The sequence below is a fragment of the Peromyscus maniculatus genome, chromosome 6 (assembly GCF_049852395.1).
Source record: "Peromyscus maniculatus bairdii isolate BWxNUB_F1_BW_parent chromosome 6, HU_Pman_BW_mat_3.1, whole genome shotgun sequence".
Lineage (NCBI taxonomy): Eukaryota > Metazoa > Chordata > Mammalia > Rodentia > Cricetidae > Peromyscus > Peromyscus maniculatus.
This window is the reverse complement of record NC_134857.1, coordinates 66981051-67001675: the sequence shown is the minus strand read 5'-3', so window position 1 is coordinate 67001675 and position 20625 is coordinate 66981051. Positions and strand designations below refer to the sequence as shown.

The 20625-nt window shown below is 38.1% G+C and overlaps 1 protein-coding gene across 2 annotated transcripts in view; it reads right to left on the bottom strand.

The window, feature by feature from the left end:
• Positions 1-20625, bottom strand: part of Lrba (LPS responsive beige-like anchor protein) — a 571922-nt gene that overhangs the window by 134457 nt on the left and 416840 nt on the right. For both annotated transcript variants that reach the window (XM_006976444.4, XM_042279232.2), the window contains exon 45: positions 20427-20546. In XM_006976444.4, coding sequence (XP_006976506.1) covers positions 20427-20546 — 120 coding nt within the window. The remainder of the gene's footprint in view (positions 1-20426; positions 20547-20625) is intronic.

The window sequence follows — 20625 nt, the reverse complement described above, 5'->3', positions numbered from 1 at the left end:
ACATATAGTGTGAAGGACATAATCAAAAAAGTACAATTAAATTACCAAGAGGGGAACATACACTGTTAAAACATACTGTAATCTCAAGATAAGGAAAACACCGTAAGTTGATGAAAGTTGAATCCCCTCTTATTATGAAACAAACATGAACTTAATAAAAACATCAATATAAACCAAAGAAGCACATATCATAAAGCCAAAGCATTATTAAGGATGATGACGGCACTCAGGGATCTTAGCACAGTTCCCTTTTGAAAACAGCATTTCCCTAAGAATCATGCAGTGATATAATACCAAATATTACTATTCAAAATTATCTTCTCTGACAGATGAAATTTAGTAGCAGAGTCAAAGCTTATGTCTTTCTGGTACTTTAAATGCACACTTACAAAGTGGAGTATGTTTTATATTCCTCTGAACAGAACACTCAGCTCTGGATAGAAAACACATGTCCAGCAATTCTTTAAACATCAGTGGGAAATGACAGGTAAATAACACCGACAGAAGACAGATATATTTACAGTCCATGTTTCCCTTCGGCTTGCTGACAATAAGAGTCATTCCTATCAGTTAATTAGGCAGTAGGCTTTAGAGGCAGGTGACATGGTCAAACTTTTAGTGTATCATCTCCTAAAACAAAAACGTGATAGGTTCAAACAGAGGTTATACCACAATTCAGGGTAAGCCCATTGCTTTGATCACAAATCCCAAGGCTTTCATGCATGATGACAAGGATTGGTTGTGACCACACATATGCTTTAGTTTTCTTCCTGAAGGTACAATCTCCACTGATAGGAACGGCCTGTGCAGCCAGGCTGGGTGACTCTCCCTTCATTAGCCACCAATTCTCTCCACTGAACTAAAACCATCGCTCCCCTCCATCTGGGCAAACGCATAAATGCCAATGCATTAATCTAAAGAAATGAGACAAAAAAAAAAAAAATAGCCAAAGCAAAGATGCTGCTGCTTCAGAATACAAGTTTACAGTGACTCATCAAGTATGAAACCTTGACAATTCAAATGTTCAAATGCAGCACTATAGTTTACTTAGGGAACAGGACACTGAAAGTGAAGAGACAGGAAAGCAAATTTTTAGATCCTCACTACTGGTATCATGATAAGCTTTATGATATAGAAACCTAAAGCTTCCTAAAAAAAAAAAGCTGATGAAAAACAGGACTTGAAAAAAAAGTTTATATTCTAATACATATAAACTTAAAGTTTATTTTATTAGCCCACAAATAAAAAGTTTTGAATACTCGACTAAAGTATATTGTATTAACATTTATAACTCAAATTAAATGCAAGTTTTCAAATTGGGGTTTGAACTTAATTCTTTTTATTTAGATAAAACATCGTCTTTATATATTACATACATTGCTTTCTTCAGTAAAATGAAAACAGTATTTTTTTAAAATTGAAGTAGAAAAAATAATCTCTAGAACTTCTACATGGACCTAGTAAGTACCATAAAGGACTATGATTTCAAATGCATTAAAAAAAATCATGAGTTACAAGCAAATAGGCAATAGATAATCTGCTTCAATCTGATACAGTGGAAAGAATAATTGGGTTTGAGGCTTGTCTACTTAATTTACTGTCACATGCTCTTAAATAATTTAATTTCTTGACCTTATTCACCTCACTTGTCATTTCTAAAATGCAGGGTTTGTATGAAGTTCCTATAGCACAAAATTCTATGTGTAAATATTATCATTAATATGACCCTCAATTTTAAAAATCCCAAATTACAGATGCACTAAAATTTTAATACAAGAAGGCATTCACTGAACTACACTCATTTATAAAAGTCTTCAATGTAATTCTAAGAGCACCTAACAAATTCACCTGTAAAAGAAAGTATACTCACAATAATATCTGAGAATTAATATTCCTTACCAAATAACCATCACATTAGGAAATTTATTATTTTTTATTAGCAATGACTTAACTTGTCATGTAGGGCTTAACATAAATAACCCCAATAGCTTATAGTTCATTCTTGCTTTCAACACATTTTCCACTTCCATATTTGGACTATATATTTCCATTAAGTCTTGTGTTGTTCTAGACTGCTATCTTCAGGGAGATTATAATTTAGGAAGAGATAATGGGCATTAATAATATAGCAACTGCTGTTAAAGAAAACACAGAGGCTGGGGACAGCCTCACTGGCATGAGCAACTGAGTTTGCTTTCCAGAATCCACTGAGGTAGTAGATGGTAAGCCAAAGGCCTCATGCTTTACAAATCTCACAAAATAAAATAAAACTACTGCAAAACTATTTACATCTCATTTTGAAGATAAATAGATATAGGTATAGATATAGATGGCTAAAAGTTTTCAGACTTAGGGTTAAAATTAATTCATGTAACATTTTTGTGCTTATTTATTTAAAAATATTTTTTTTTAGTAATTTGGGATTCAATTGTATTATATTTACTATATGTGTGGAATATAGTTTATTATTCTGCTTAATTTCTTTTTTTCTGCTTAATTTCATAATATAGATTTCATATTAATCACTAACAATACATAATTATTAAGAAGTTTTAAAATGGAATATATAAGAATAACAATATAGACTGATGAGACACCACATGGATATATGTAAGGCTGTAACAATAAAAATGGAATCAGCACTGATTATAAAACTTGTTAAAATATCATTATCTAGAGTTTTTCTATAACTCTTTGTTAGCATACAAAATTTAATTCCAAGTTATAGACAAAACTCTCAGTTCCCCAAATAAGGTATTGGCCTCATTCCAAGTGTAGCACACACCTGATTGACGGGAAGCCTTTTGCTCTCCTGATGTTCTCAAACCATCTTTCCCCGGCTCTTCATTTACTCCTAGAAATCCTTCCTGTCTTCCTGTCCCCACGGCCCTTTGACGGCATCCCGTTAGCTTTAAAACTGGTTGAGGTTCTTAGCAGCTTTTCTTGTAACTAGCTCCAGGAGCCCACAGACACATGCCCTTACTCACAGCTCCCACCCTGCCCTTCCATCTACTTCCCACACTTCTGCCAAAGCTGTCACAGAACATTTTACATCAGGGCTGGAGAAAGGCTCAGTGGTTAAGGGCACTGGCTGCTTTTCCAGAGGAGCAGGGTTTCCCACCACATCATGGCAGCTCCCAACTGTCTGTAACAGTTCCAGGGAATCTGATAACCTCACACAGACATACATGTAAGGCAACACACCAATGCACATGAAATTTTTTTTTTAAAAAGTAAATCATTTTTTTAAAAAAAGGAAATTTTACGTTATATTCCTATTTAAAAAAATCTGGAGAAATCATGACTGGTAGTGAAAACCTAGCTAGCTGGAGATAGTGATGTCATGGACTTTAAAAAAGAATCTATTTCTTTTCTACAGAAAACTATAATTGGACACAATGCAGAAGTCAACAGATCATGGGGATCCTGGCCCCAAAGAATACATCTACATCACAGCTCCTGCATCTTTGGCTCAGAAAGATGCATAGATTCTCATAACAGAAGAGGGAGTGGTAAGACTATAAGAGCCAAAATACCAGGGAATCCGCTGTGAAACAGTTTCTGCTAGAAGTGGCTGCATAAACAAGATCAGAACAGTGGCAATATCAAAGAACATGTTAACATGGAATGGGGACATTTTCTTAGGGTTCCTCACCTAGACCAAGAACTATAGGCAATAAAAACTGCTGAGAGAAAAAGAGAATTAGTCTCTCCCAAGGATGAGCCTCCTTATTGGTTGTCCAATGCAGAGTGGTCAGCTTTGAAACCATACACATCAAACAACACAAACAGACTCAGCAGGCTGTGTGTGGGTATGTGTATTTGTACACACATATGTAAATAATAATAATAATAATAATAATAATAATAATAAAAGAAAAAGAAGCTTTTAACTTGAGAGTGGAGAGAGACATGGGAGGGTTTCAAGAAAGGGTTGCTGGGAGGGGCTGGAGGGAGAAAAGGAATGGAAGAAAGTGATGTAATTTTATTTCAATTAAGATACATTTACAAAAGAATTATTAAAAATTAAAATTAGCCAGGTGGTGGTGGCGGCGGCGGCGCACATCTTTAATCCCAGCACTCGGGAGGCAGAGGCAGGTGAATCTCTGTGAGTTCGAGGCCAGCCTGGTCTCCAAAGTGAGTTCCAAGAAAGGCGCAAAGCTACACAGAGAAACCCTGTCTTGAAAACAAAACAAAACAAAACAAAACAAAACAAAACAAAACAAAACAAAACAAAACAAAACAAAACAAAACAAAACAACCAGGGTGGGGGGGCGGCTGGAGAGATGGCCTAGTGGTTAAGAGCACTGACTGTTCTTCAAGAGGACCCGGGCTCAATTCCCAGCACCCACATGGCAGTTCACAACGGTCTGTAACTCCAGTTCCAGGGAGTTACCCTTACAGAGGCAAAACACCAATGCACAATAAATAAATAAATTAATAAAAAAATTAAAATTAAATAAATTTGCCTTCCAGGTTGATGGGTAGAGCTATCTGGATCGCCTTTCCACCAGGGTGCTTCCTAGCTCTTGAATCCCTTCGTTGCTCAAAAAAACATTATTCAATGTAAAAAAAAAAAAAATCAATCTCGACATTATCATCTTTAAATCATAGCAGGTGATATCACACTACAGCTTATGGACCAAACACGATCCAACATATTTTGATAATATTTCCCTGAAGCCGCCACACTTCCTCCCTCCCATCTCATCTACGGTGGCTTTTGTGCTACATGGTAGAGCTGAGCAGCCATGACGGAAATCAGGATTGTCAAGTCAAAGATGGTCACTGGCTGCTTATTCACTAAAACAATTTCTGAATAGGCACGTAGAATTAAGTCAAATTACTGTTGTACTGTTACTGAAGGTCCTCCCACTGGAACTGCCTTTCAGAATCTCTTTCCCAGTGTTTCTTAAACTCACGAACTTTCCCATAATATGCTACTACATGTGTTCCCTTCAAGTTCATGTCATTTCCCTCATCCAAAATAATCCTCATTTCACCAAATCATGAATTTTTTATTCTTATTCATTCATGTGTGTGTTTGTTCATATATGTGGTAGGCATGTGTGCATGCCTACCTGTGTGCCATGGTGCACATGTGGAAGTCTGAGGACAATCTACAGGAGTTGGTTCTCTCCTTCTTTTCCCATGAGTTTCAGGGATTGAACTCTGGTCACCAGACTTGGTGGCAAGCACCTTGACCTGCTGATCAATCTCATTGGCCCCAAATCATTAATTTAATAAATATTTGATTGAATGCCTAATACGTTCCAGGTACTACTCTAAGCTCTAGGGAGAAGCCAATGGATGAAATAATTCCAAATTCATCCTTTCATAGAGCTAGCGTTCCAATGTGGTGAAACATAATAAACATACAATAAGTACAAGACATGGATGTCAGCTGGTGAGTGGCATGAAGAAAAATGAGATCAGGAAGTAAGTAAAAGTAAAAGGAGTGAGGAATGCAACTTTAACTTGGGAGAGCTTTACCAAAAAGATAGCATTTGAGCCAAGACCTGGGAGAGTAAGGAATGCGCACAGAGAACACTGGGAGGAGGAAAGAGAAACCAAGTTACCAAGATGAGGAGTGCCTAGAGACCTAAAACAGAGTCAACAAAGGAGAAAGAAAAAGCAAGAAGGTAAGAGACAGGAGACGGGTGGGGGCAGGGTGGACAGGGTCTCACCCTGTAAGGGCTGCAGCGGATTCCCCCAAATGGGAAACAGTCTGCTAGTATGAACTATTTTGAGAGGAGGGTTTAAAAGAATGAAGAGCAGGAATTTAGTTGTGAAGATATTAAATTTGTGATCTATTTTATGTATTGAAAATGAATTATTGAAGAGAGAGTCGGGTAGAAGAAATGTATAAACTAGAGACATAAGTTTGTGAGTTCTGTTAATCTCCCTTGAATCTTTAAGGTACAACTCAAAGCCAGGCTGTGGTGGCTTTTTAATGCCAGCACTCAGGAGGCAGAGACAGGAAGATTCCTGTGAGTTCAAAGGCCAGCCTGGTCTACAGACTGATTTCTAGGACAACCAGGACTGTTACACAGAGAAACCCTGTCTTGAAAAACTAGAGGGAAAAAAAAAGATTCAGCTCAAAACTCCTTAGTGTATGAAGTCATTGTCAGGGCATTCCCCTCTCCAGTTGTTTACCTTATTATAATCTAACTTATACTAAAAATAGTTCAGTGCAAACCTACACTTTTCATCTGGTGACTTGTATAACCTATGGTAAATTGTCAGTGAAAGCTAACACAACTAAACATGCTTTAGTGGATGTCAATTTAATTCTCAACACAAGTTTCCAGCTGAAGACGGGGAGCTAAGTATTGAACCAAGTTGCTTTTCTTCTGTGTTCTCTGCATTACTTGCCCAAGTCAAATTCCGTACTTTTTGTTTTCTCTTCCATCAGTCCTCTTTGCCGGTGTTTACCCACACTTCTGTAACCCACTTAGCTTGTCTTCTGTCTCTCACCTAACTACTTAAGAAACCTGTGCACTGCATCCACTCTTAGTGTGATAGCAAATACCAACACTAATCACACTATCTGAAAACCACAAAAATCTGTTCTTGTCATTCCTATTCTTCCAACCTGGCCAATGTCCCCACCCTCTTCCTAGGATGCAGTCCCATCTCCTTAGTAAAGCATAAGGCCCCCCATGCCTCTTTCTTCTACATCAGATGGCGCTTGTCAATGAGCTCAAAGATCGTCACTTATGTGAGGGAGCACAAAACAGCTTGACCACACAGCGGCCATGACAGGCTTAGAGGCCCTGACACAGCTGCTGTGACAGGCTAACTGGCAGGCAACACAGGGAGCCAGAAGCCAGGAGCAGACCCCATCCAGGGAGGGCTTGAATCTAAGGGGAAGTACCCGACATTCCAAACATTCCCAGCACCCCTAGCCAAATGTCAGCCAATCAAGGTCCTGCAGTCCAGAAATCCCCTCACCCCAACCTCTGCTATGATGAAAATCTCTCTCTGCTCTTACCACTGCCTTGGACAGACAGACCAAGCTCCAAGCTTGAAATAAAGGCTCTTTGCTTTTACATATGGGATTCTGTCTCTGTGGTGGTCTTTTGGGGGGTCCTTTAGATGTGGGCATAACAACTTACACTCATTTGCTGGAGCCTGTTTGGTTACTAGAAACTTCTCTAAAACAAGAGATCACTGAAGGCAAGAGTGGTGTTACATTTGTGATTTCATTACAACCTGAGCCCAAGGGTAGATGAACTCAACCTAAAAATAACTTTAAAAAAGTAAATGCTGTATCAGGATCCTTCCAAATATTTTATTCCAGTTTATTTTAGCACAGGTTATAGTTTAATAGCATATTTATATTAAGTCTCAATTTCTCATAAAATGTGCTCCTCTGATATTTTCTATTTTAGATCCATTTACCGCCACCTTCATTGCAAAGCAATGACCCGAAGTGACAACTGTGACTCTTTCTTCTCTATATCAATCGTTTCTATAGGATAGATGCTAGACTTCAAATAGGAGTAAGAGAGGGCACTTAACCACTGGACTAGACCTACCTACAGGAAGGACTTCAGAAAGGAGTGGGCTGATCCGGAGAAGGGAACTCAGTGTCAACACCAGCTTCGTTAAGAGCTTAGGCATCTGCCTTGTGCTTAGATATGACTGTCTACAAAACTTTATCAGTCTGTTATTTCTTCCACAAAATCTGGTCATAATAATTCAACATTACAGCTCAGCCTGTAACAGCACTGCTTTAGTGGCAGAAGAGGAGGACCACTCACTACAAACCCAAAAGCTGAAGACAGGAAATAGTTCTGCATCTCAGTTCCTAAATTTAAATGAATATGTAAGACAAAAATACGGAATTATATTATTTTGTGGTACTGGGGGAATGCAGGATCTTAAAAAGTGTTAAGCAAGAGTTCTCAACCACTACCCCTCCCCCCTCCCCCCTCCCCCACCCCCATCCCCATCACACCTCTACTGTGATGTAAATACTCACTTTAACACTTTCTATCTCAGTCCTCAATGCTACACACTGCTGCTACTGTGGGTCAAGTCACACTTAGATGGAATACACACAAGGAACACTGTTATACAAAGATAATGTAGACATGCTGCTCTGCATAGGCAGAAAACTAGCTTTTTGTGTGATTATAAACCAATGTTCTAATCCGTGCTGCTCAGGACAGTGGCTAAATACAGTGGTTCTTGAACATTTTTAATGTGGCTAGTGTGAACAGACATGTACTGGAAATGTAAAATACCTTATATATCTTGAAGACAGGATTAAAAAAAATAAAAGAGCTAATTAACAATTTTGTATAAATTATATGTTAAAAAATTTTGACTTTTACGCTAAGACATATTATTGAAATCAATTTCATGGGTTTTTTTTGTCTTTGAAATTAGACTATAATACAATTAATATTAATGTATGTGGCTTACAATATATTTCTATCAGAAAGTGCTACCAGAAGCCAACTTAGAGAACTGCCCTGCACTGTTTACTCAAGTAAAATAAAAGGTATCACTGAGAGGCTAGGATGAAATGGATTCAAAGGACACACAGAAATGTAAATGATCACCAACTTGAAAAGTGGCAAACCATGATAAAAACAAAAGCCTGCTTATTTCAAATCCCATAAGAATGTTGTGTTTACAGAAATACAAATTCAGACTTTTATCATTATTTCATAGGAACAAGCATTTTTTTAAGTAAAATTATTCTCTAAGTATTAGCAGAATGCAAGCTAATATATTACAATTCTCTCCAGCAGGAAAGAAGCAAGAACTAGAACTGTCTTCTCCTTTCCTTTTGAAAAATAACCATTTTCCTGACTCCCCATTTGAGGGAATCTATGCTGTACTCATCAGGCCAACTCCACTTTGCAACCCACTCAAAGTGATTCCTTCCACACCACCTTCCTGTTTTACGGCTTACTTCTTCTGTGGATGTTTTCTTCAGTAGTTCTAGAACACTCCCAATACAAAACAACACTATTACTAATGGTGTAAAAATGGTAATTTTCATGTGCTCTTAGACATTTATTTTGTACTTATTATAATAATCTTAAATATGCTTTCTAAAACATAACACTTTAAGAAGGAAGAAAAAAGAGCCATGATTAAATCCCTTCTTACTGCTAGAAGGGTTCATTTTCAGAAGGAAGCTCTCTAAATGGCTTAAGTAACCATAAATTAATGCATGTTTAATACGTGGAAGTCATTAAGTTGTAGGGTCCAAATTAACTGGTTATCAATATAGAAAATGGAGTAATTTATCAATGGCACACCACATTATGGATATTCAGAGTGGGGCAAGGTACGGGAGGATATTATGTACACTGGTAAGAATACTGAGTCAGCTTCACCAATGTTAGACCTAAAAAAACTTCACAAAGTGACATTTGAGAAGGTAGAGTTAAAAATATATATATAAGAGATTTAAAATAGATTATAAGAAAAGAATATAGGTCGGGCAGCAGTGACACACACCTTTAATCCCAGCACTTGGGAGGCAGAGGCAGGCGGGTCTCTGAGTTTAAGGCCAGCCTGGTCTACAAAATGAGATCCAGGACAGCCAGGGATATTACATAGAGAAACCCTGTCTGGGAAAAAAAAAGAAAAATAATTCTACGCAGGCTCCTTGGCATTTCAAGTTTCGAGTTCCTTGGCTTCAGAACCTTTCCTGTTTAGTTGTTTGTGGTGCTATTCCACTGTAGTCCCAGCTACTCGGGAGGCTGGAGCAAAAAGGCCACCAGAGCCCAGGATTTGGCCAGCCCAGGCAACAGAGTGAGATCTCACCGTTTCTTCATGTAGATGCTCTAAAGAAGACTGCTAGGGAACTAGAAGTCACTGTGGTTGTAGCAATGACCATGCCCAGAACTGTAAGTCAGCATGTGCTAGTAATCAGTACAGTCTTTATAAAGTCTTCTAGGGCACCCGTTATTATTCCAAGTGATTTATGAAGAAAACAATAAGAAAAATAGGGGAGGAGAAAGAAGAAGATGACCATTGGTTCTTTTGTTTGTTCCTTTCAGTTGTTTGGTTGGGCATTCCTTTCCTGATTTATTTTTACAGCATGGGGTGTTTGAAGAAAAGTGAAAATTGAGTCAGGTACACACTAATTAGGGAGTTTTGAGCCCCCCCCCCACCTCTGTGTGCACTAACTGGACTCATAGCCTTCGTGTCAGCCTCCTGTACAAGGAACACTTCCTACCTGAGATCCCCAGTGAGCACACCTGACCTGCACTGGGACAGGGATCTCCACTCTCCTTCCTGTCTGCCACTGGAATCCTTCCAGTCTCCTCCCTCATGCTCTTACAGACCACCTGCCTTTCCTTCTCCTCCTCCTCCTCCGCAGCACTCCGTAGAAACCACTCCAAACCTTGCTGTGGACTCAGCCTTCCTCACTCCTCCAAACCTGTGTGTCAGCTGCCTATTCCTAGAAATACTTTCTCCCCCGATCCCAGAGGCCACACTGTTAGAAACTAAAGCAGGTGATCACTCCATTCTCACCCTCACCCCAGGAACCAACTCCTCAAGGTGCCCCATCTCCCACCTCAGCTCCATCCACTGGAGACTCCAAGTCCTGGTTGAGACCCAGGGTCCCCTTAGCCCTTCCATCCCTGTCTCTCCAGACAGTTAACTGCTTTACTTCAATCTACTTGCAAAATCTCCTCTTCCCACCACACCTCCAACTCCATGGGGACCCCATCTACAGGCGTGAAGGAGACTCCCTTAGCCCTCTCATGAAGCTGTCTGTCCACAGCCTTTTCTCTTAGCCACCTCTATTGTCTACCACCTACCAAACTGCAGAGCACGCCTACCAGGCAATCCGCAACCATCACAGTTTCTTAATATTCAAACACGCACAACCAAATCCAAGGACGGGACGGAACACCCATCCAACAAAAACAAGACCAAATTATCAACAGCAAAAATCACCTCAATCATCCCAACCCCAGATGCCTAGACACCAGCACAAAAATAATCAACACTAGCCCAGTACTATGTCTCCACCAGAAACCAGTAACCCTACTGTGGTAGACCCAGAGAAATGTAATAAAACTGAAGGACAAGATAAGGATTCAAAATAGCAATTATGAACATGTTCAAGGACTTTAAAGAGGACATGAATAGATGAATAAACCCATTAATGAAGTCTGTGAAAATATAAACAGTAGAATGAAATGAAGGAAACAGTTCAAGACATGAAAGCAGAAATATGTAGACTAAAGAATACACAAACTGAAATAAAACCAAAAATGAAAAGTTTAAGAAGTCAAACAAAACGTCACAGGTATGTCTCACAGTTCTAGTCACTGCTGTGACGAAACACTGTGATCAAAGCAGCTTGAGGAGGAAAGGGGCTACTTAGCTTCTGCTTCCATGTCACTGGTCATCATCAACGGAAGTCAGGCAGGGCAGGAACCCAGAGGCTGGATGTCACGCAGAGGCCATGGAGGAGTGCTGCTTACTGGCTGTTCTCTATAGCCGGCTTCCCTTCTCTCTCTCTCTCTCTCTCTCTCTCTCTCTCTCTCTCTCTCTCTCTCTCTCTCTCTCCCTCCCTCCCTCCCTCCCTCCCTCCTTTCCCTTTCTTTCTCTCTTCTTTCCTTTTTCCTGTTTCTTTGTAGGCCTGGCCTTCCTGGAACTCGGAGATTTAAAGGCATGCACCACCACCTCCCTGCAAGCCTGCTTTCTAATAGAACTCAGGACCAATTGTCCAGGGGTGGTCCTACCCACAATGGGCTGGGCACTCCCACATCAATCAATTAAGAAAATGCTCAGGAGTGGTAGAGCAAGCCTTTAATCTTAGCACTTGGGAGGCAGAGGCAGGTAGATCTCTATGGTCTACAAAGCAAATTTCAGGACAGCCAGGGCTGTTACAGAGAAACCCTGTCTCAAAAACAAACAAACAAAACAACAAAGGAAAATGTCCTATGGGTTTGCCTACAGCCCAGTCTTACGGAGGCATTTTCTGCTTGAGGCTCCCTCCTCTCCAGGGACTCGAGCTTGCCTCATGCTGACCTAAAACTAGCCAGCACACTCAGCAACACAGAACAGTTTGTGGAAGGGAAGATAGAAAACAAGATAGAAGAAATGGACCTTAGTCAAAGAAAATGTTAAATCTAATATAATTCAGGTACAAAACCTTCAGAAAATCTGGGACACTATGAAAAGACAAAATCTATGAATAATAGAAATAGATGAAGGAGGAAAGACTCAGGTCAAGGGCACAGAAAATATTTTCAGCAAAATGAGAAAAGAAATTTCTCTAACCTAGAGAAGGTTGTGCCAATAAAAGTACAAGAAGCATACAGAACACCAAATAGACTGGACTAGGAAAGAAATACCCCACAACACATAATAATCAAACCATTAAACATACAGAACAAAGAAAGAGTATTAAAAGCTGCAAGGGAAAAAATTTTAGTAACAAATAAAGCAGGGCCCATTAGACTAACACTTGTATTTTCAATGGAGACTCTAAAAGCCAGAAGGACCTTGACAGATATTCTAGAAATGCTAAGCTACCACAAGTACCAGCCTAAACTACTATACCCAGAAAAAACTATTAATCATAATAGATGAATAAAGAAAAGACATTCCACAATAAAATGAAACTTAAGCACTATTTATCTACTAATGTAACTCTACAGAAGACAGTAGAAGCAAAACTTCAATCTGAAGAGGCTAAACATACTCCAAAAGAGTCAATGAACAAATAATCCTAGTAAATCAAAGGAGGTAAAACAGGAAATTAAAAAAATGTAGAAAGTCAAACCCATACAATAACAATAATAGTAATCGTTAAACACTGCTCATTGATAACACTCAATATTAATGGTCTCAATTCTCCAATAAAAAAGAGACTAACAGAATGGATTAGAAAACAGGATCCATCTTTCTGCTGTATCCAAGAACTTTGCCTTACTATCATAGATAGAGATCACCTCAAGGCAGAATGATGGAAAAAGATATTTCAAGCAAAGGGGTACAAGAAGCAAGAAGGTATAGCCATTTTAATATATGACAAAGTAGACTTTAAACCAAAACTAATCAGAGGAAACAGGGAAGGATACTATATACTCTTCAATGGAAAAACTCATCAAAAAGATACTGCAATTCTAAATATTTATGTACTAATTCTAAACATTTATACACTCATTCATAAAATAAACACCAGTACAGTTAAAATCACATACTGACATTCACACAGGGATCGTGGGTGACTTCAATAACTGACCCTAGGCAGTGGACAGGTCATTAGACAAAGAATAAACAAAGAAATGCTGGAAGTTAAGTAATGTCCTAAATCAAACGGACTTGGCAAATCCTTATAGAACATTTCACCCAAACACAAAGGAATATTCCCTTTTCTCATGGAAATTTCTCCAAAACTGATCACATACTTAGACACAAAGCAAGTCTCAAAAGATAAAAAATAAAAATAAAAAATTGAAATAACTCCCTGCATCCTATCTGACCACCTTATATTAAAGCTGGATACAAACTCATGGAAACTGAACAGCTCACTATTGAATGAAAATGGGTAAAGACAGAAATTAAAAAGGATGTTAAAAACGTTTTAGAATTGAATGAAAATGAAAACACAACATACTGAATGAAGTCTATGCGACGCAATGAAGGCAGTTCTAAGAGGCGAGTTCAGAGCACTAAGTACCTACACAGAGGAAGTTGGAGAGATCTCTTATGGATAATTTAACAGCACACCTGAAAGCTTTAAACAAAAAAAGAAATCATAACCCCAAAGGAGTAAACAGCAAGAAATAATCAAACCAGGGCTGAAATCAATAAAATAGAAACAAAGAATCAACGAAACAAAGAGTTGGCTCCTTGAGAAAATAAATAAGATTGATAAAGCCTTAGCCAAATTAATAAAAAAGCAGAGAGAGAAGATCTCAATTAACACAATTATAGAGTAAGGGGGGCATGACAACAGACACTGGGGAAATCCAGAGAATCATAAGGACTTATTTTAACAAAGTCACAATTATCCTAACACCTAAACCACATAAAGACACAAAGAAGAAAGAGAATTACAGACCAATGAACATAGATGTAAAGATTCTCAATAAAATACTTGCAAACCAAAGGCAAAAAACTTGTAAAAAAAAATTATCCGCCATGATCAAGTAGGCGTCATCCCAGAGATGCAGGGATGGTTCAACATGCTTAAATCGATAAAATAATTGACCACATACATCGAAAGACAAAAGAACATGATAAACTCATTAGCTGCAGAAAAGGCCGATGACAAAATCCAATATCCTTTCATGATACAAGTCCTGGAGAGACTGGGGATACATGGGACATACCTCAACATAATAAAGGTGATTTATAAAGAGACCAAGGCCAACAACAACCTAAACAGAGAGAAATACAAAGTATTTCCACTAAAATCAGGAAAAAAAAACAAGGATGTGTAGTGGGTAGCCATTCCAGCTTTTATCTGGAATTTCCAACCCCCATTGAGGCTTCGGTAACTGTCACGCCCACAAGGCGGGGCCGAGAGAGGACCCTAAAGACCCGAGACCCAGATGAGCCTGCTCTCTTGGTTCCTGGACCCTGGACGCTGGAGGTAGACCGAGCAGAGTTCTCCAGAGAACACCGCCGGACTGCGCTACACCTTTTCCAGACCCTGTAAACTATCCCTTCACTTGTAAGTTACCCCACAAAATAAACCTCCCTTTTAACCACGTGGAATGGCCTTAATAATTTCACCAATAAGGATGTAAAATCTCTATACCTATTCAATACAATACTTTTAGTCCTAGCTAAAGCAATAAGACAACTGAAGTAGATCAAGGGGATACAAATTGGAAAGGAAGAAGTCAAAGTATCTTTATTTGTAGTTGATAAGATTGTATATATAAATAACCCTAAAAACTCTACCAGTAAACTTCTACAGTTGATAAACACTTCAGCAAAGTAGCAGGATACAAAATTAACTCAGAAAAATCAGTAGCGCTTCTATGTACAAATGTCAAACAAACTGAGAAAGAAATCAAGGAAACACCACCATTCACAATAGCCTTAACAAACAAACAAACAAACAAACAAACAAACAAACAAAAACTTTGGGGAAACTCTAACCAAACAAGCGAAAGACTGTTACAATAAAATCTTTTAGACATCGAAGAAAGGAACTAAGAAGATATCAGAAAATGGAGAGATCTTCCATGTCCATGCTTATGAATCTGGAGGAATAATTAGGTGAAAATGGACATCCTACCAAAAGCCATCTACAGATTCAATGCAATTCCCATTAAATTTCCAACACAATTCTTCACAGAAATTGAAAAGACAACCTATAGCTTCATATGAAAACACAAAAGCCTTCGGATAGCTAAAACAATCCTGAATAGTAAAATAACTGCTGGAGGAAGGTATCACCACCCCAGGTCTCAAATTGTACTTCAGAGCTTAGTAAAAAAACAGCATGTTACTGGCATAAAAATAGACAGGTTGATCAATGGAAATGAATTGAAGACCTAGATGTAAGTCTACACACCTATGGACTCCTGATTTTTTTTTTTAATAAAGAAGCCAGAAATACACACTGGAAAAAAGCAAGCACCTTTAATAAATGGTGCTGGTCAAACTAGATGGCTGCTTATAGAATACAAATAGATCCATACTTATCACCGTACACAAACCTTAACTCTAAATGGATCAAGGATTTCAACCTAAGGCCAGAAACCCTGATTCTGATAGATGAAAAAGTGGGGAATATTCACTGGCACAGAAAAAGACTTTCTGAACAGGACACCATTAGCATAGGCACTAAAAACAACAATTAATAAATGGGTCCTCATGAAACTGAAAAGCTTCTGTATGGCAAAGGACACCATCATTTGTGCAAAGTGGCAGGCTACAGAATGGGAAAAGATTTTGTATTTTACTAACTACACAACTGATAGAGTGCTAATACCTAAAACATATAAAGAACTAAAAAAACTGGGTATTACAAAAATGAATAACCCAATTTAAAAGATGGGGTACAGATCTAAACAGTTCATCTAAAAGATGAACCACAAATGACTGAAATTCATTTAAAGAAATGTTCAACATTCTTAGTTATCAAGGAAATGCAAACCAAAAAACCACTTTAGATTTCACCAGTCAGAATAGCCAAGATGAATAAAACGAACAACAGCTCGTGCTAGTGAGGATGTGGAGGAAGTGGAACACTCACTCATCTATTTCTGATCAGAATGCAAACTTGTACAGCCATATGGAAGCCAGTGTGGCAGTTCCTTAGAAGGGTGGGAATTGATCTACCTCAAACACCAGCTCTACCACTCTTCAGCATATACACAAATTGAGACGCTTGTTCAACCATGTTCATTGCTGTTCTATTAATAACAGCTGGAAATTAGAAATAGCCTATATGCCTATCAACAGATGAATGGATAATGAAATGTGGTATATTATACAATGGAATATTATTCAGCAGTTAAGAAAATGAAATCATTAGTTTCACAGGTAAATAGATGAAACTAGAAAAAAAAATCCTGAAGGAGGTAATGTAGACCCAAAAAGACAAATATGGTCTGTATTCTCTTCTATAGATGTTAGCTTTTAAGCCTTGATAGGAACTGGGGAGGAGGTAAGGACCTCCCAAGGAAGGGGGAATAGAACATATACTTAAGAGTCAAATGGGGGGATGACTGGAACAGGAGGATAAAAGAGAGATGAGAAGGGAACAGAGGACTAAGGCAGGGAATAGAGAGAGGGACAGCTAAGGGCTATTTGAGAGTTCACACAGAAACCTAATTCAGTAGACGCTTCTTAAAATATATACATATACGAAAGTAATCTAAAGGGAATTACTAAATAATGGGGGAAACAAATCCCATATAGAAACCTCTTGCCACCAAGTGAAACCCCAAGTGCCAAGAAAAGGTTATATCTAATTGAGTTGTTGCCAAAGGGGGCCCATGGAAATCCTCAAACAACTCAGGGTATTGTCAAAGGTATTGGCTGCTCTCTGAAAACTGATGGTAAGGCTCCCTTGCTGACGACCAAACCTATATATTTCATTGAATAAGTGAAGTCTAGCTGGTGCCTGCCTAGAGCCTTCACCCCTACTGATTACTGTTCTTGGCACTGGAATGTACTCTGCATGCTACCAGAGGATAAGGGTAAACAACAGCCCAGCTCAAGACCCTTTGATCTACAGTGGCGACCTGACTACAAAATATGCTGGGGAAACTGGGGCATAAAAGTTGATGGAGTAACTGTTTTAGTTAGGGTTTCTGTTGCTATGAAGAGACACCATTACCACAGCAACTCTTATAAAGGAAAATATTTAATTGGGGCTGGCTTACAGTTGAGAGTATAGTCCATCATCATTGTGGTGGGAAGTATGGCAGTATGCAGGCAGACATGATGCTGGAAAGGTAGCTGATAGTTCTCTATCTTGATCTACAGGTAACAAGAAGTGAACTGTATCCCACACCAGGTGTAGCTTGAGCATATGGAACATCAAAGTCCACTCCCACATTGACACACTTCCTCCAACAATGCCATGCCTCCTAATTGTGCCACTCCCTATAGGCCAAGATTCAAAAACGTAAGTCTTTGGGGGGGGGGTCATATCTTTTCAAATACTACTATATAGTACTACTATAATAACCAATCACTATATGATTGGATTTAAAACCCACTCTATGAGATGAAATCTATGCCTGACACCGGATGTCCAAGAACCTGAGACTTGTACTTCAGGAAAAACAAATACTATTATTCTGCTAAAGGAACATAGTAATAAAATTACTGCTAATGACGTTCTGCTATACCCATAGATCAGTGTCTCACTGAGCCATTATCAGAAAAGTTTTCTCCTGCAGTAGATGGGAACAAATACAGAGACCCACAACTGGACAGTGTGCAGAGAGTGAAAGACCTTGGAATACTCAGTCTTAGATAGGCTGTCTCCATCAAATTCCTCCCCTCAGGGATCAGGGAACTATATAGAAGAGGAGGTAGAAAGATTTTAAGACCTGGTGGGATGGATGATAGCAAGAAAGAAAACAGTGTCTTCCAGACCCAACAGGACTGACACACATATGAACTCACAGAGACAGAGACAGCATGCCTAGGGCCTGTATACATTCAAACTAGATCAGGTCCCAGCACTGAGAGGGGAAGTGGACACAATCCCTAGAAAAGAAATTATCTTCAACTGACAAACACTCATAAAGGAAAAATTAGTTTCTACAGGGGAATCTCACTGGGTATACAAACCATACTTAAAGGCAGGCCTCATTCCCATCAGTGGAGGGCCAACACAAGACAAACTCAAAGGTATAATTGGATACTGTCTCATACTGCTATGTTTGGAATTTTTTCTTTAGTTTTCTCTCATACAATACATGGTATTTTGCTTGCATATTATGATTTCCAGTTTTGAGGTTTTAGCGTGTGTATGTGTGTGCATTTCTCATACTCCTTCTCAGTTCCTTTTTCTTTGTCAGTTTCTTCATATTGTTTTATCCTTACTTGATTGTCTCTTTTATTTGCTTGACTGTTTTCTTCAGAGAGAGAGAAAGAGAGAGAGAGAGAGAGAGAGAGAGAGAGAGAGAGAGAGAGAGAGAGAGAGAGAGAGAGAGAGAAGGTAGAAGGTAGGGTGGATGTGGGAGATGAGGGAGAGGAAACCCTGATCAGAATATATCGTATGAAAATAAAACAAAATAAAGAAGAAGACATAAAGGCTTGGGGACAATAGTTTGGGGAAGGGTCCAATAGGAATGGAAGGAAGAAATTGGGAATAGACATAATCAAGATATACTGTAACCATGTATAAAATTGGTTTAGAATAAATATAATCTATGAAAAAATCTGAGAGGAAAAGTCTGGGATTTTATGAAAAAAGAAATAACAAAACCAAAAGAATCTAACACGCATACTTCCTATCTATCTAAGCATAGCCAAGAATGTTCAGTATTGACAGAAACAGAAGCAGAAAGCGAAAGACATCCGATGTCTCTTCAGTAAAGAAGGAAAAATAATTCTCAAAATTGTAACAATTCCAGTGTATACTTTTATTACCAAAATTAAATAGAAAGTTATATTTTGGTCATGAGATTTAAGAAATAAAGACTTCAGAGAATAAAAAGAGAATCCCAAAGTCTTCATTTGGGCAACAAAATGTCAGCTAAATATATGTTTAAATGTAACCATTCCCATCTCTTATAACTTCTCAATAGTTAAGTATGAAATTAATGAGTTGGGAATAGAGGCAGAATTCAACAACAGGTATTAACTCTTTTAACTATTTCTATTATATGCACCTAATCATCAATAAAACTCACCTAATGATGATTCTTTCTAAAAAGATTTTATTATTGTTTTTGTATGATGCATGGCGAATACACACATGGCAATGCATTAATGCAGAGTTTAGAGGACAATTTTGTGGAGCTTTGTGTCTCCTTTCATCTTTACATGGGTCCTGAGAACTAAGTCAGGTTATCCAGCTTACACAGTGAGCACTTTACTGGCTGAGCCATCTAACTGGCCCACTCACTAACAACGATTCTAAAGAGCACTTCTACAGTGTTTCAGAGTATTGTATGAGATCAAAAAAATCTTGACAGACGCTCTAATACAAAAGATTATTATTGCATATAATAAAAATTTCAAAAGAAAATCTTTGATATAGCAAATATCACTTAGATATTATATTGTAATATATAACTTAGATATTATAATGTAACTTAGATATTATGTCAAATAAAACAGAAGAGTATATTTTTCATTGTAAAGTAGCATATCTAAAAGTGACATGCCATTAACACCCCACTATGTCTTATAAGTGTTCTATAGTAACATATACATACTAAAATAACTTTTCTTCTTTCAAATGCCTGTTTCTCATGTGTTACTTTCCCCCCATATGGTACAATTATGTATGTAGAAGTTATATTATTTTATAAGACTACAATGAGCCTAAAAACAATAGGTGTGTCTCATTATACTTTAATAGCACCCAATTCAGTTTCTTGCAGAAAGAGACAGTACATAAAGAAAATCAATTACTGGACTTCTGAGGATAGAAGTGGAAGGTTAGCAAGGATTATGTTAGCTATAATAGTGATTATTTTACGAATGGAGGGTTGAGAGATCCAAATAAATATCCCTGAGATTTTTCCTGTTTTCAGACTCTGGTAATTTTCTTCACTACAATGAAAACTTTACAACTAGTGAGATGAAAGACATTCAGGATGGGTGGACAGACAGGCAAAAACATACAAAGAAAAAAAAAAGTCATGGATAGTAGTTCTTGGCCATTTAATTGAGGTTCCATTCTCTGAGGCTGACCTTCCATAAATATGGCTGGATCAGGGGAGAGCAATTGTGAACATCTACTCAATAAGAAACAACCATAAGATGAAATATATCTGTACCTTAATGTCAGATGTATCACGCTGACTGTTTCGCCATGCTCTGGACACTGATGAAAAAGTCCTATCTGCATGATCAAATTTTCCTCCTTGCAAATTTAGAAAGTAGGTTGTAAAGGGTTCCTAAAAATAAGAAGTGAAAAAATTTTTATGTTCTTTCAGGTTTTTATAAATCTTTATACCTAAACTTTTAACTAATAAT